The sequence below is a fragment of the Condylura cristata genome, unplaced genomic scaffold, assembly GCF_000260355.1.
Source record: "Condylura cristata isolate star-nosed mole 26May11 unplaced genomic scaffold, ConCri1.0 scaffold00004, whole genome shotgun sequence".
NCBI lineage: Eukaryota > Metazoa > Chordata > Mammalia > Eulipotyphla > Talpidae > Condylura > Condylura cristata.
The window spans coordinates 49400854-49416913 of record NW_004567105.1 but is presented as its reverse complement, the minus strand read 5'-3'; the positions used below and the strand labels follow the sequence as shown (position 1 = coordinate 49416913).

Genomic DNA, 16060 nt, shown 5'->3' with positions numbered 1-16060 from the left:
GAAAATGTTTTCCCAATTAGTGATCTTTCTGTTTGTTTTTAGTAATGTCTCTTTTGCTGTACAGAAGCTCTTTAACTTGATATAGTCCCATCTAAAAAATATGGGACGCTTCACGAATTTGCGTGCCATCCTTGCGCAGGGGCCATGCTAATCTTCTCTGTATCGTTCCAATTTTAGTATATGTGCTGCCGAAGCGAGCACCAGACTTTTCTTTTTTAAAGATTTATTTATTTATGCATATAGAGTTGAGGTACCAGCCAGAGGTGCAGGGTCAGTGAGAGGATTCACCAGAGACAGAGTGGGGAGCAGAACAGGCAGATCGACAAAGTACACGGCTGAGGGGTGCAGTGGGCGGTCCAGGAGAGGTCTGCCACACCATGTGGGTCACCTCCGGGGTGAACTCATACTAAAGTGGCTTTAGCTTCTCAGTGCTATACTTTAATCTGCTGTGTCACCAGGGAGGGCCCTAGGCTTTCTTTTGTAGTTCATACTAGTGAATACTAGGTGCTCTGCCCTGAACACTTACTAATAAGATTGCATCTATGTCATTTTAAAAGGCATATACAATTAGTAGCTAGAAACAGGCACCATAGCTCTTATAGGCTGTCTATGGTTGCCATTGTTTTCAATTAAACATCTAAACCTTCCAAAGGGATTTATTAACACATCTGCAATTTAGATCGATTCATTTTGACACTGCTGTTTCAACAGACGGCCATGCCAAGAATATCGTATTTTGCAAAGCATTTCAGGTATGTGAAGGAATTTGATCAGAGACTATGTTAATTTTGACACTGGCCTGCACTATAAAAGGAAATGTAAGAAAAACATACTTCCAGAAAGGAGGGGATAATGTATGGTACAATTAAGGTGTCATTGGTGAGTTTAATTTGTCTTGAATATTTTGCTCATTTTAATATGCTTTGGGGGAGAAAAGCCAATCCCATCTAAGAGGGCTATGGCCGTATTTTTCTTCTTTCAAAAAGGAGAAAAAAAAAAACAACCCTAAGATAAGAGAATGGCAGAAACTGATCTGAGATGAAGAAAGTACTGACTAAAATAAGATCGATCTAGGTTCATTCCTAGGTAGAGTGAAAAGAAGAAAATCGGTGACAGATACCAAATAATTATCACTGGGGTGAAAAGTCTTATTATCCTCATTTAGTGGTGAGGAGGAAATCCAAGTGAACCTTATTGTCAATTAGGCTGCTAAGATCACTCAGTTAGAAAGCTTCCAATCACTGAAAAGAAATTGATACTCATTCGTGCTGCTAGATCCTAATCCTTGGAAGTTAAAGGCACAAAAACCACACCATTCCAATACCACAGCCTGACTGCCACCTGTATAATTTCAGTGCTGAAAGCAGTTGTCAGTGACAAAATCCCCCCAAAAATACTTATTTATTTAATAGAAGGATGGGGGTGTAGGCTAGAGGTATGGGGCGGGGGGGGGTGAAAGAATTCATCAGAGACAGAGCAGGGAGCAGAAAAGGTGGATTGATTGAAATATATTGCTGAGGGGAGCAGCAGGCGAGACAGGAAAGGTCTGCTACCCCATGTGGTAACCTCTCTGGCTGGGAATCGAACTCAGGCTGCAGTGGTGACAGAGCTAAGATGTAACCCCTAGAAGATGAGGGAAGCCCCTGATGAAAACCTGTTAAAAAATTGGATTCAGGGCCCTCCCTGGTGGCGCAGCGGGTTAAAGAACAGCACAAAGAAGCTTAAACCACTTCCGCATGAGTTCGCTTCCCGCCTGCCCGGGAGGTGATCCACATGGCGAGGCAGACCTCTCCTGACCCGCCCGCTGCTCCCCTCAGTACTTCTTGATCTGCCGTTTCTGTTCCCCACTCTGTCTCTGGTGAAGCCTCTCACCCTCTGCATCTCTGACCTGTACCCCAGTTCTGTACGAATAAATAAATCTTTAAAAAAAAAATTGGATTCAGTGCTAAATTCTTAAGAAATTTAAAGGACACAAAAACATTTTACTCAAAAGACACATGCACCTTTATGCTTATCACAGTGCTGCTTAAAATAGGTAAATCCTGGAAACAACCCAAATGCCCAAAACAAGGTGACTGGATCAAGAAGATGTGGGGTATATGTATGTATGTATGCATGCATGCATGTATGTATGTATGTATATGTATATATTTGTGTGATATATACATATATATAATGGAATACTATTCAGCAATCAAAAAGAAAAAATCATGACATTCACAGCAAAATAGATGAAGCTGGAAGGGACTATGCTCAGTGAAATAGAAAGAAAAAGAAAAATACTGCATGGTTTCACTTATAGGAGGAATTTAAGAGAACCAAGTAAGACAGAGGGGAAAGTGTATTGATATTATAATACAAAACAATACAAAAACAAACAGACAATTATAAACCAAAGAGATCCTACAGGGGAGATGGACAGAATGAGGGAGGAATATGGGAAGCTACAGTGATGATGGGAGGGGGGAGGGTGAAGTAAACATTGTTTTAAAATGAACAATAATGTAACAGATATGTAAAAAAGAAAAAAAAAAGAAATTTTGCTTCTTTCATTTGAGCTAGGGGTTCCTATTAGACGGAAGCACTAGAATTTTCTGTCAAGCTTTGATGTTCCACCAGCACTTGGGAAAAGTTTATTTTATACAAGAAGATTTCTACAGGGAAACTCAGTCATAAATGTGTCCTGTATTGAGAAAAGCAGGAACACATTCAATAAAGTAAATTATCTCGGCATCAAATAAAGCTGGGTCATTGACTGGAAGAGCCATATGATTCGAGAGAAATGTGAAAATATTCCTCTTTAGAAAACATTTCTTCAGTAAAATCACTACAACGCATGAGAACACAGTGGGAACAGACCCTAGGTACTTACCAACTATTGCTTATAAGAGATGTTCCAAATAGAACCTCATTTCCTTTGACCTTGAGTCAGGCAAACAGGGACTACATAAATCCCTTCTGATATTATCTGGCTTTTGTCAGTGTATGAACCCTTAACCAAAACAACCTATTTAATTTCACATAGTCTAGAAAGAAGCAATGATATTTCTCCCTGGAAGAAAAGGACAGAGGAAGCCCTGAGTGGTTTCTAAACTCTGGTAAAGAGCAAGACTCCAGACTTGCCGTGTATCCTCTCACTGCTGCATTTCACTCAGTAGTACAACAATTCAGACAACCTTACTTCTCAGGCAAGGATGCGGTCTCACACTCCTGTTTTGCTTGGGTGACAGGGGAGTTGCTTTCGCCAGCAAAGGAAATATTCCGAGCCAAGTCTAAGTGGGTGGGCACATCTCACTTCTCCTACCACCTTCATGCTCGACTCCCAGGGGTCAGGGCCTCTACAGTTGTGGCCACAAAGGAAACCTGTGTTGAGGGGGCAGGGGCAACGAGGATGGGCAAAGTCTTCTCTCCTCAATTTAGTCAGATCTTTGACCAACCTGGGACTCTTCCCTCATTAAACATTCTCTCCCATTCCACACCAAAAGGACTAAACAAGACTAAACAAAGTGTATGTTCATCACAGTGGGTTTATTCTAATCAAGCATCCTCATGGGAAAGTGTCAGGTATAGCATCAGCCAAAAAAAGAGTCTTATTTGCATCTCCTAAGGGGAAAGAATTTGGGGGGCGTGAGGACCTTGATTGGTAATGGTAAAATGTTATGTATGGGGAATTTTATCTGTGAATAGTCTTTGAAATCATCTCATAATAAAAATAAAAATAAACATGATGAAGGCAATCTTAGGCTTATAAGGGTCAAGAAGTCATGAAATGTGGCATCACTACTTCATATATTTTAAAAAGGTAAAGCCAAAGAAACACAATCGCAGTGTAACTCATTAAAGCACACACCAATCATAGTTTTGTTGCTGTTGGTAAGGGGAGTAGTTACAAAGACTGATAATGGTGAAAAAATCAGTCTAAACACTAAGAGAGCACTGAGCACATACAATTTCTTCTCATAACTCCTGCATCCAGTCATATTTGTTCTGTTATGTACCAGAGCTGTTTCACCTTAGCTCAGACCATGCCACACTCTCCACTTGGAAGAATTAATGAGACAGCAGCTCTTATCTGCTACTTATTTTAATTGAAAGCAAAAAATAATCCAATTTTATCCAGACTCTTATATGATGGGTCCCTAAACCGAAGACATAATGGAGCCTCTGTGAATATCCAGCAGATTCTATCGCTGCTCTGAGAAAGTTTCACCTTTCACCTTGATTTACCTCTACTCATTCACAGGCTGACAATCTATTTTCACTAAGGCTCAAGAGAAAGTGGGGTGGGGGCCTTGGGAGGGGTCTCAGGAAGACAGAAATCAGGGTGTTACTCACGTCGGTTTTCATACATGCTCCTGGACTGGGCCCAGATTTTAAAAGGATCTGGTTTTTTCTGCCCAGAGCTGTCGGTCTGATCTGGAGCAGAGTCCTCTGCAGGTGGGTACTCAGGGAGTACCTGCGTGTTGTGGCTTGGGGAGGCTGTGTGCAGGCTTCGGTGGCTGGAAACACTGTGCTGAGAACTATTCTGGCTGTCTTTTCTTTCCAGTGGTTGCTGAAAGTAAGCAAGTGAGAAAAGCAAGAAGAGAAGATTATTATTGGTTCTTCAAGTGGGTGTTTTCCATCATTTTGCCTTTGTTCAGCACTTCTGCACACACATACATAAATATATCAACATTTTGGCTTCCTCCTTTCTCCAGCTAATACTGAATGCAGATAAAGCCCTGGGTGATTGGCAGACAGAGAGAGGGGTGGGCCAGATGGAAAGAATAATCACAAACCACGCTGCTCTCTGGGCTGTAGTGGGAAACAAATCCAATTTCCATCATGGGTTCTTGGCTAAAACACTGGGCTCGTTTATTACAAGGTATATCAGTCCTCACATCCTCATTTTTGGGCAAAACATGCAACACAAACTGAGTGGTTTAAAGGGAAATGTTCCAAAGAGAGGTTATCAGGATAGAAATGCATCTTGGGATTCTACATCTTGTATCTTGTAATAATAAATAATGAAGCATCCAATTCCCATCTAAAGGCTTGCTATCAGTTCTTCCAGGCTATACTAAAAGGGACAAGATCTTTTAAAAATCTACTTAGATTTATATGTGCACTTGCACTTACAAGTATATAAATAACTCTTATAAGAAAAGCTTTCATAATTCTCAGCTAATCAATTTCTCAGACATCACATTTCACCTTTTGCTCTCTTGACATTACTGTTGGTTGAAAACCAAGCTCAAATTTTACATATGAGTTGACCTCAGGGGTCAGTCTTTTTAGATTTGCAACTGGTCCAAATCCAAATAGAATTCAAAGGGGAAGAGTTTCATTTAAATTTCAGTAGAATAAACAGGTTCCTGTTCCTTAAAACCTGCTAAGCAAAAGGACTCCCAATTTTTGACATGCTCTTTGTTTGAATGGTGGCTGAATGGAGAGTAAAACCGAGTGGGAGGTGGGAAACAAAATAATTTCAGTTCTTATTTTTTCCAATAAAAGATGTGGCAGGCCCAGATGTTTAGCTATCCCATTCAAAACAAAAACCCTGGCACACTTCCCCTTGACTGAGAGACAGCACACCCCCCTATTTGCTGCTTAGAGTACTATAGAAACAGGTGGGGGACAGGAAGCAGCACCTCTCGCCCATGGATCCTGTATAGCTTTTGATTTTTAAGTAGTTTACTAAGACTTTTGACCTAAGACATCCCTGGTTCCTAATAGTTCTTCACAGCATCAACATTTTCCACCACTCTGCAGTCAACCCCATCAAGGGTCTCTTCCTTGCTCCCTGTGGTGAGGTGCTGTCTATCTTTATTCCCATCCCAAAGGTATTTTCCAAGGGTCCTTTAATTTAACTGTCAGGTCCTCCTATTCCTCTCCTTTAGTTCTTATCTTGTAATAAGTATCTGAAAAAAGCCTGAGGAGGACAAAAATTTTCTTTGTCCTTGATAATTTACAGATTGACGATTCTGAATATGGGTTTTGATCTGATTCAAAGTTGAGGTAAATGCGGCACTTATTTAATGAAGACAGACCACTTAAAATGATACTTGGTGTGCCTTCAGGAGAAACCTGATTACTATATTCTAAATTGGAAAGTAGTCTTGGTACAAGTGTGTGGAAGGTTTAATTCATTCAGACTCAAGGTGACTATCCTGAAAACAGTTGTTGGGGAGGGGTGGTGAGAAACACCCTCTCTTTCCAGGACAAAGTGCTCAGCTCAGCCCTGGAGAGCACAGCCTGGTTTTGCCAATTTCCAGCAATGCTGCTCAGAATAGTGAATTAGGTTCTCAGGCTCAGGTATCTAGTTTCTGCTTCCAGAAGCTCAATACCTTTGCCCTTTTGTTCCCCCTCCCTGGAGACATCCTGAAGCTTTCCAGTCAGCAAATGTTAATGACAGATACAATCCCCATTCTCTGGCAGGTGCACTGGAATTTGCTTTTCACTGTGAATCTCAAGTATAAATGAGCATGTGTAGCAACAGTTCATTTTTGGTGTGAACACGTGCTAGCATCAAAAGAAAAAAGTTAGAATTCAGGGAGGATTTGCTTCTCCCTTTGTATTTTTTATTTTTATTTTTTATTTATAATATGCAAGGAATTTTTTTGACTATTGTAAAACTGTGAAAAATGTATTTACTTATAGAATAACCCACTGAATGAAAGACATAGTTATACAAAAAAATTGAAACAGGTAATGTAAAAAAACAATATGATGCAAATACTAATCCAAACTAACTAGTATAACAATGTTAATATCAGACAAAATAACCTTAGCTATGAATGAAAATAACTACACATGAAGAGGGTCATTAATGATAAAAGAAACATTTCATCTAAAACATTTAACAATCCTTAAACGACATAATGCCAAAATCAAGAATAAGGGGAATAATGACAACATATAATCTTTCTTCTAAAGGTTGGTTAAAGCCATTTTTCTCAGTAACTGAGACACCAAGTAGTCAAAAACTTTATTTTTTTATTTTAGCTTGTTTAGACTTGCTTTTTTCTGTTTAAAATTGCCTTATATATTTTTTCATAGTTTTTCATTTTTATACAATGTATGCTTTATCATGCCGGGTATAGTCCCTGTGAAATTCCCACCACCAATTCACGCATGTACCATCACCAGAGTCCCTTGTGCTCTTCCCATCCCTGTTTTGATTTTACTCCCTCCTCCCTCACTGTGGAATGTCTCTGGTTTATAGTTGCCTGTTGACTTTGATTTTTACTTTATTATAATTACTTTTTCCCCTTGGTCCCTTATTTGGGTCTTCTGCATTCCTACAATAAGTGAAACCATCTGATATTTTTCTTTTTCTTTCTGGCTTATTTCACTGAGCATGATTCATTGCAACTCCATGCATGTTGCTGCAAATGGCATGTGTTTATCTTTTTGATTGCTGAGTAATATTCCACTGTAATACACAAGGGTTTCTTTTTAATCAAGATAAAATTTAAAGCTTTTCACTTTCAAATGAACCTTCATAAGTAGAATTAATGGGGAATTGTTAATTTCTATTTTTACATTTTGATGACATTTTGGCTTCCTTTGCCTCTTAGTGAGGGAAGTAGATATATTAAGTGTAAAAGCAAATCATTCAATAGAAAGTATGTCTGAGTTTACCCTGAGTGTTACAATCCCTCTTCAAACGGCCACTCTGTACTGCTTCCTCAAGTGAGTAGCAAATCCAGATTGTGGGATCGGTCCATGGTCACAAATTCATTTCATAGGTAAAGTCAGTTTCTCACCCTTGAAGTTCTAGCCTCTTTTCCCTTGAGCCTGCTCTTCCCAAGGTCTCAGCACCCCAGGATGAGCCTCACTACAGGATGACTAAGGAGATGCTGTGAGCCCTCTTGGAGTCATTCTGGAGTCCCTGGAAGTCTGTTTTAATGTCTTCCCTTATTCCTTTTTCCTAAACTGGAGGATATTATTTTCTTGTCAGCCTGTCCCATTGAGAGAACTTGATAAAAGGACAAAACATTTCTCCTGCAGAAAAAAAACACATATGCTTTGCACACAAACCCACGAATGCATGCAAACAGATTATGTGTCACCTGTTGGTTTCTAAGATGCTGTGTTAATGGATCTCTGACATGAGGACCTGGAAAGCTTGAGTGTAACTGAAGAGATAGGGCTTTGCCATAACCAGAGTGTGCAAATGAAATCTACAAGAAATAGTTTGGGCTACATTTTAAATGTTAGCACCCTTTCTCACTTCCCTAATAAATGCCTCACGTAGATCCAGTTTAACACAAAATGACAAATATGGAATGAGTTTGTAAAACTTCCTTTCATCCAAACTGTACCTCTGCATCTCTTTTAAAATCATCTACTCTTCCCTAAATATGGAAGATAAAAGTAAAGCATCAGGCTGAGACTACATTCTAGACATTATGCTGCACTGAGCTATCACTATATGGCACATTAGGACTTAAATTAATGGGCTACATGCACTTTAATTTGGAAGCTTTTTGGATTCGCCCCCATTAGACTTAACTTCACTTTATATTTCTTCCCAAGGTCAATTATGAGGACTACTTGATTTGAGATTAATGCTGTATTTACTATATTGTTGGCCTTTTTATTTTCTGTGAGCATGCTAGCTAGCTCTGATACTGTCTTTTATCTTGTTAATGCCTAGACTTATCCAGGAGAAAAGTCCTGTGTGTTTGTAAGTGTGTAAATATATATATATATGTAAATATGTATGTCTGTATATGTATATATAATTATGTACATGCACATATGTGTCTATGTATGTGTGTAAATATATATATAGATATGTTTCACTCAAACTAAGGTTAACTTGTACATCTCTTCAGTAGTCTGAAATATCTCCCAGGAGATTGGGGCATGAAGACAAATTCACTTCTAAACTAGTTGTAGCACAGGATCATATTTGCATCTAATGTGATTTTGTCTGTGCCTCATTTTTCTAGGTAAGAATGTGGCTTGAAGGCTAGCCTCCACAGGTAAAGATACAACTTCATGTCTGTCAAAAGTCATGTGTGCATATGAACACAGCCAGAGGACAAACCTATACACCAGTGACAGAGCACCCAGCCTGAGCGCTCCTGCTGCTCATTTATTAACTCATCCAATAAGCGCATACTGGGTACCAATGAGAGTCAGATAACGAGAGGTATAATGTATTATTAACAAAGAGGGTACCTGAATGCTTAGTATTTATATCTGAGAGTGCATCTAAGCATGTATGTGTATTTTGGGAAATAGATGGCTATTAAGCAAATGATGATAAAATTCTGATAAACTACTGCAATGTCCTTTACATAGGTGATATGAAGAAGCAGGGAGAAGCAACACTGATGAATGGCAACAGATACGTGCTGAGTTCTCAAAGCAAATATGAACTTAGGCTGTATGAAGGACAGACAGAAACCTAGTGAGGCACAACAAGGAAATGGGCAGTCTGGTGAACACAGACACTAGTGAGGCAAGGGTCTTGTGGGCTAATTAAGGAATGTGGGCGTAATTAAGGAATAGGTGTTACAGAACAGATAAGCTGGTGGTAAGGGAGAGGAGTAGATCCACCCCCCAGGTTCTACTTGAAGAAGATATCCACCCCCCAGGTTCTACTTGAAGAATTAGTTGGAAAGGTGTCCCTTAGTGAAACGGATATTTCCAGTACTGTCTATTATCACTAGGTCTTTTTTTGTTTGTTTGTTCATTTGTTTTTGGGTTTTCCAGTAAGGGGTGGAGAACCTGCTAGACAAAAGCTTAGAGCTGTAATACTTATGTTGGTATTTCTGAAAGCAGATTTTTATTTGTGAACATCAAATCAGTGCCAGTGATAGAGAGAAATGGACTTAATTTTGAAAGCTCCATAAAAGTACTTAACCACACCCTAGCCATGAACTTGTGCCATAAGACGTTTTAAAATAAAACTACCAACATCCCTAAAACAAGTGATTTTCTTTCTCCTGGCCAAAATCAGGAAGGCACAATGGTTTTTATAAGTGGAAATAGAGGGGAAAATCAGCTCATCAGTATTGCACAGAATGATTTCAAAATGGAGGTGCTTATAAAGTGAGCTGAAAATATTTGCTCGGAGGAGCGAATGAATACAGACAGCACTTAGGAGCTTAAATGATGAAAAGAATTCATGTGGCTTAAAAATGACAAATCGATCCATTTTAAAGCAAAATTATTTACAGTTCACTTATCTGCCAAGACTGAAGGCCACTGCAGAGATTTACATGGACAATAGGGAAAATTCCAAGTGCAGATGCAATATTAGGCCAATGTCATTAAAGGTTGCACGGAAGATAAGCCAAAGCAGAGGGTGGGCCTTCCTTTCATCTCTTTCTTTTACCATTTATAAATCTAAGTCAAATTATTTCTTCCAAAATGGCAGGTGAGATGAGTTCATGGTTAAGAAAAGGAAGGTACCGATTGGATATAAAAATGTATTTTAGTTCCCACTGAATGTTGTAAAGGAATCAAACCTAACAGTGAAGTCCATTTTCTAGGGTTGCAAGGAATTGCGAGTATGAGCAGCTCTAAGAGGTGAGTGGTGGGGAGACTTACTCAAAAGCCCTCCTCCTCCTCCCAGGCAGCCAAGAGAATGTTGGTGGGATACACAGTTGTCCTGGTTGTCGGACAAGTGGCATTAAATACTGAGACAACCGAGAGTTTGAACAAGACGGTGGATCCATAAGCCTGGACCATTCAGTCCAGGTCACTCACTGCGCACACTGTCTAAGAGATTTTTCCGTCAGACTTTTTTTAAATAATTATTTATTTATGCATACAAGAGCTGGGTTATATGCCAGAGAGGCAGGGCGGTGAGAGGATTTACCAGAGGCAGAGTGAGGAGCAGAACAGGCAGATGTACTGAAATACACTGATGAGGGGAGCAGCGGGTGGGTCAGGAGAGGTCTCCATGTCATGTGGGTCAGCTCCTTGGCTAGGAATCAAACTGGTGCTCCAGTGGCTGCTGATTGCTTCACAATGCTGTGCTTTAACCCACTGAACCACAAGGGAGGACCCTCCATCAGATTTTTTAATGAATAGTCATTAGCAATGTCCACAGCATCCCTCCCGGGACACAAATAGAGGACAAGGGAACAGAAACCGGTCAATGTAGCTGTCTTCTGGCATGTTGCATTTGCTGCAAAGCAGGAGTTAATAGAGACTGCCTTTCCCACCATTCAGTGTCCCCCACATGAAAACTTGGTGTGATAAGTTTTTTAATAACTGGGGAATTCTGGCTTCTTAGTGACTATGCTATGCTTTTCTTGTTGACCATCATAGCTAAGCAATGTGATTTCCTATGTTGCTCAGGTTGTCAGGGAGCTCGAAGAATTCCAAAATTCAATCACAGCATCTAACTCAATCTTGGGTCTTTTTATGGCTTGTCAATGTGGTTATTGACTCTCCTCAGTTCACTGAAGGCAGGAGTGTTTTCTGTGTAGTTTCTGTTATATACAGGCACTGGTTCTGGCACATAGAAGACACTCAATAAATACTTGCTGATGCTACAAATGGACAAAACAACAAACCTTTTTGTGATAGGAGCAGTCAATAGATCGTCTGTAAGCTTCAAGAAGGTGACTGTCTTACTCATTTCAAAATTTCCATCATCTTATAATAACCCAGAAACTTGATAGGTTATTAATAATTTGCTGAATAAATGGATGGCTGGCTATACAAAAGATGAATGTATGGACATAAAAGGGGATAGATGATGGGGGATAAATGGACATATGGAAGAAGAGAAGAAATAGTTGGAAAGTGAAATAGTGAGAAAACACAGGTGAACATTAATTTAAAACTCGGGGCTTCTGGTGATATTTAGAGCTTTAAATTCTTACACATTTAGACTGAGAGTTTCAGTTGAATAAGTGTCTGGTCACAACGATTAAATTGGGCCACAGAATTAGCTACCCACTGAGGTCTAAAGCCTGACAGCAGATATGTCTTATTATTGTGTCTGCCATTTGGCAGATAAATTTCTGGTGTTAGGAAGTTCAGGTATCAAATTAATACAATTTTATTAAGACACTGCCATTATTCCCAAGGAGTATATAAACCATACATTCAGCATTTAAACAAAATCTAGTAGTTGAAATTGCTTATTAAGAACAAGCTATAGAGGCTACCCAGAAGGACAAACAAGATCAAAAAGATAAGTCCTTCTGTTCTAATAAAAACCCAACTACTTAATTATTGAAACCTTAAAAAAAAAAAAAAAAAGGTCTGAGGGCAAAAGAAGCTGTCAGTCACATGAACAAGCCAGCAATGTCGGAAGCCTCTAGGAGAAAATAAAACCACGGTCCTACTTAAGACTGTGCATGACAGAGCTCACGACACACCTAAGTCCAGCACCGCCCAGGCACAGTCAGTGCGTGCATCCCATTATGCACACACCAGGCTAACCGACCCTGCCTGTCACTATGCGAATGGCTTTCTGGAACCATGACATATGACTTCCCATGGATTACCTCTGACCCCAACAGAAAAATCTCATAATCATCTGTCTCTCTGGCAGGACATCATCAAAATTCAAACTGGGAAAGGGAAACAGCTTTAACCCACCTGTACAGAGCTCCCGCTGACCACAGATGTTAGTAGGCTTTATTGGCAACACAGACCTTGGCTGGAAACCCCCAAATTTTGCACAGCAGTTGCCAGAGTAAGCCAGCAATGCTGTAAAAACCATCATCCCTTCTCTGGCACAGACATCGGGTAAGGACAAGCCCCAAGCTGGGGACTCATTCTTTTCTAATCCAGCAATACACCCGTCTCTTAGCTTGTGGTAATTAAGAGCCAGCAGACTGTGGGCAAAGCAGTTAAGAGAGCTTTTTTTCCTAGGAATGTAGCCTGAGTAATTGGTTTGCAGCTTGCTCGTGGCATGGCTTTTACAAAAATAAACTGTCATAGGGAATTCTCTTAACGGGTTTGGTGATTGTAGGCGCAATACCTGTTAGATACCTTTTGAGTTCAATTTTCAAATTAACACATTGGGGAAAAGGAGACGCCAATGAATCTACAAAAAGCTTCTTGCATACTAAGTTTAAATGGGATGCAAGATAGAGCTCCTTGCTACCTGATGTCATGTTGCTTGTGTACAACAGCTGTACCTCCCTCAGAAGGCTCTGTGTCAAACTCCATTCCATGTGGGGTATGTAAAATCAGTCCATGCATCCTGTAGCATGGGTGAGGGAGTGTGAGGAAAAAGGGGATGGCTCCCATGAATTCAAGCCTCATGTGTCATGTCTTCCAAATTTGCTCCTGTTACTCTAAGGCTGAACAGGTTTCTGACTACCATCCAGGGTTGAGGGCACACCGAGAAACACATGCGCGCATACAGGCACACACATGCGCGCGTGCACACACACACACACACACACACACACTTTGGCATCTCTGTTTCCAATGTGGACACCAATGAGCACTTTTCTACCTGAACGTTAATGCAAACTGACAAGAGAAGCAGCTCTGAAGTCACATGTTTCAATCACCACGATACTATGGCACTAGAATCACATCAGTTATTGCAGGTTTTTCTCTTTGTAGGACTTAGGAGGAGGGCTTAAGGATGCAGGAAGCTCCTTATCTCATCTCCTTAATAAACTTCTGTCTCTCTCTGTCAGATCTGGAGACAGGTGGAAAGAATTTAGCTGCAGCATCGTGAGCTGCAAAGTTTTAAAGGTTGTCTTTTCCCGAGTGGCAGAAAGCTGAAAAATTTCCTCCCCCAAATATTCGAAACCACATGAAAGACTCGCTCATTATCCTAAAGTGAATGAATTGGGAATGCTCTTCCACCTGGATCAATTTTATAGGCACTGGAGTCCCAATTTTGAGTTTTTAAGTAGCATTTGAATTTGTTGTTAGTGCCCGGGGAGCAGAAGCTCACACCACCAAGCAAAACACTACAGCCTCTAAGCTATTAGCTAACATGTCAACTAGGTAATGCATCTTCAGGGAAACCAGATTAGAAAGGACAGCAAAACATTGATTTTTTTTTTTTAAAGAATCCTATACCTGCAGCATAATGCTGCTAAAGCTTGCAAAACAACAAAGGACAATTCCACAGCAAAGAAATGTCTTACTGTCAGTGCTGGGGCAGGGAACACTGTTCCAACCGAGCATGGACACAGACACAGGGCAGAGCAATTCTTTCTTAAACCCATAGGCTTTTAAATTCTGTAAATAATTCATCATCCAGCGCCTAAGAAAGCTCTGAGAGTGATCTAGCCATGTGAAAGGCTGGAAACACCAGTTGAGAGAATGCTACCCAGGAAGCAGGTGGAGCTTTTTATTCTCCACCTCCCAAAGGAAACAATAGCATTTGTATCAAGTTAAAACATCCAAGAAAACTCATCCTTTTGAATGAGAGTTTAGATGCATTTACATAGGGAAGACTTCAAGCATGCATTCTTAATCCTAGCTCCTGCAGCCTGGCCACAAATCATTAAGCAGTTAAAGGCAAAAAGGCAAACCCCAATACATTCTATACCAAACAGATCCCCAGAACTTAACAGAATAAGCTCCGGCTCCCCCATTCACTCAAAAATACATACAGTGAAGTCAAGCCAGAAAGCCACCCCTCCCACCACTAGCCCTCCCCGTACCCCGCCCCCCCCAAACAAGCCCCAAGTAACTGATAAGTCCTTACCGACTTTGGGCTCTTCTTGGGAACTGGCAGCCCTGGAAAAAATGCAACAAGGAGGGGAGAGGGGAAGAAATCATTAGCATATAAATGTTACCTTTTCCTTAAAGAACAATCCCCAGGTGTTTCATGGCAACCTAGCCATCTGCAGAGTTATGTCAGATTTCTCCCCAGCATCGGAGTTACCAGGCTGTTCATATCGAATCAAAGCAGAGGGAGGAGGAGAGCGAGAGGCAGGAGATCTATCTGCATTAGCTATGCTGACTTGTACTGCAGCAGCCTGGAGGCTGGGAAAAGAAATTCACAGACCTCAGCGGCCTGGGAAATTGAACACTTGGACAGAATCTCAAATGCTCTTCTGGATTAAGAGAGACTTAACTTACAATTAAGCCCAGGATATTTCTTTTCTATACGATCTACTTGTCAATTGAAGCGGACCAATCAGGGCAGAGGAAGGGGTGTGTATATTTAGTTTCAGAAGAGTACACGGTTAAAATTAAAAATTTTTTTTTTGGTCCTTCCCCCCCACCTCCCCACCCCCTGTCTTTCAAGAGAGGAAATGCTTTCCTTATTTGGATGAGCTGAACACCAAACAAAGATTTTTTCTTCCCCTTTTGCTACCACACAACATAAATGAAAGTCAGTATAAGGCCCCCCTCCAGATCATCAGCACACCGCTCAGACACACGCCGGCGGCACACGGGTCTTCCATGCAAACTCTGATTGAGCTTGTGGGAATGGACTCTGGCTGGGATCAGCTCCTGACTGGGAGGCAGGTTGGAAGGAAAGAAGAGAAATTTCACCAACCTGAGCGAAAAGAGACACTAATGGAGACAGGCAAAGGCCGAGGACACAAAGGTGGTCACGGAATCTGGCTGGCTCTTCTCAAACCCTGTCCTTATGTGGGAGGGGGAGGATGGAAGGCACCACTGATCTCTCACTTCTAGGAAACTCAGCAGCTATTAGGGACAGACTGATGGGAAATCTACTATGAGGAGAGTATAGCAAAGGGAGGTTAGAAAGGAAAATAAAAGCCACAATTATTGCTTGTTCCAAAAGTAGTATTTCTGCAAGCTGCCCTTTGATTTTTAATTTTTTTTTGATTAGCAAGGGTTTGCATGCAAAGTGCAGATGCTATCTGTAGTAGGTACTGGAAACTTCAAACTTTTCTGGGAAAATGATCCCTAGATTGTGTAATGATTTCCCATCTTTTGGAAGTGACTTGTCAAACCATGAGCAGGGCTGAGTTAGGTGCAAGTAATGTGAGGCAAAGGGAGTAGGTGAGTGGGAGAGTGGGAGCAGGAGGAAGCCACCTCCAGATGCACCACACCGTGCCCACTGTGAGTGCAGCGTGACAGAGATTACGCCTCCTTGCAAGGCTCATCGCATCACCAAAATGAGGTCATCACGGTCTGACAGAATGGC

The 16060-nt window shown here is 40.9% G+C and overlaps 1 protein-coding gene across 11 annotated transcripts in view; it reads right to left on the bottom strand.

The window, feature by feature from the left end:
- The window catches only part of MAGI1 (membrane associated guanylate kinase, WW and PDZ domain containing 1), a 600870-nt gene that overhangs the window by 28912 nt on the left and 555898 nt on the right, over nucleotides 1–16060 (bottom strand). For all 11 annotated transcript variants that reach the window (XM_004675998.2, XM_004675996.2, XM_004675999.2 and 8 more), the window contains exons 13-14: nucleotides 14642–14673; nucleotides 4336–4552 (exon numbers count right to left, since the gene is read on the bottom strand). In XM_004675998.2, the coding sequence (XP_004676055.1) occupies nucleotides 4336–4552; nucleotides 14642–14673 (249 nt within the window). The remainder of the gene's footprint in view (nucleotides 1–4335; nucleotides 4553–14641; nucleotides 14674–16060) is intronic.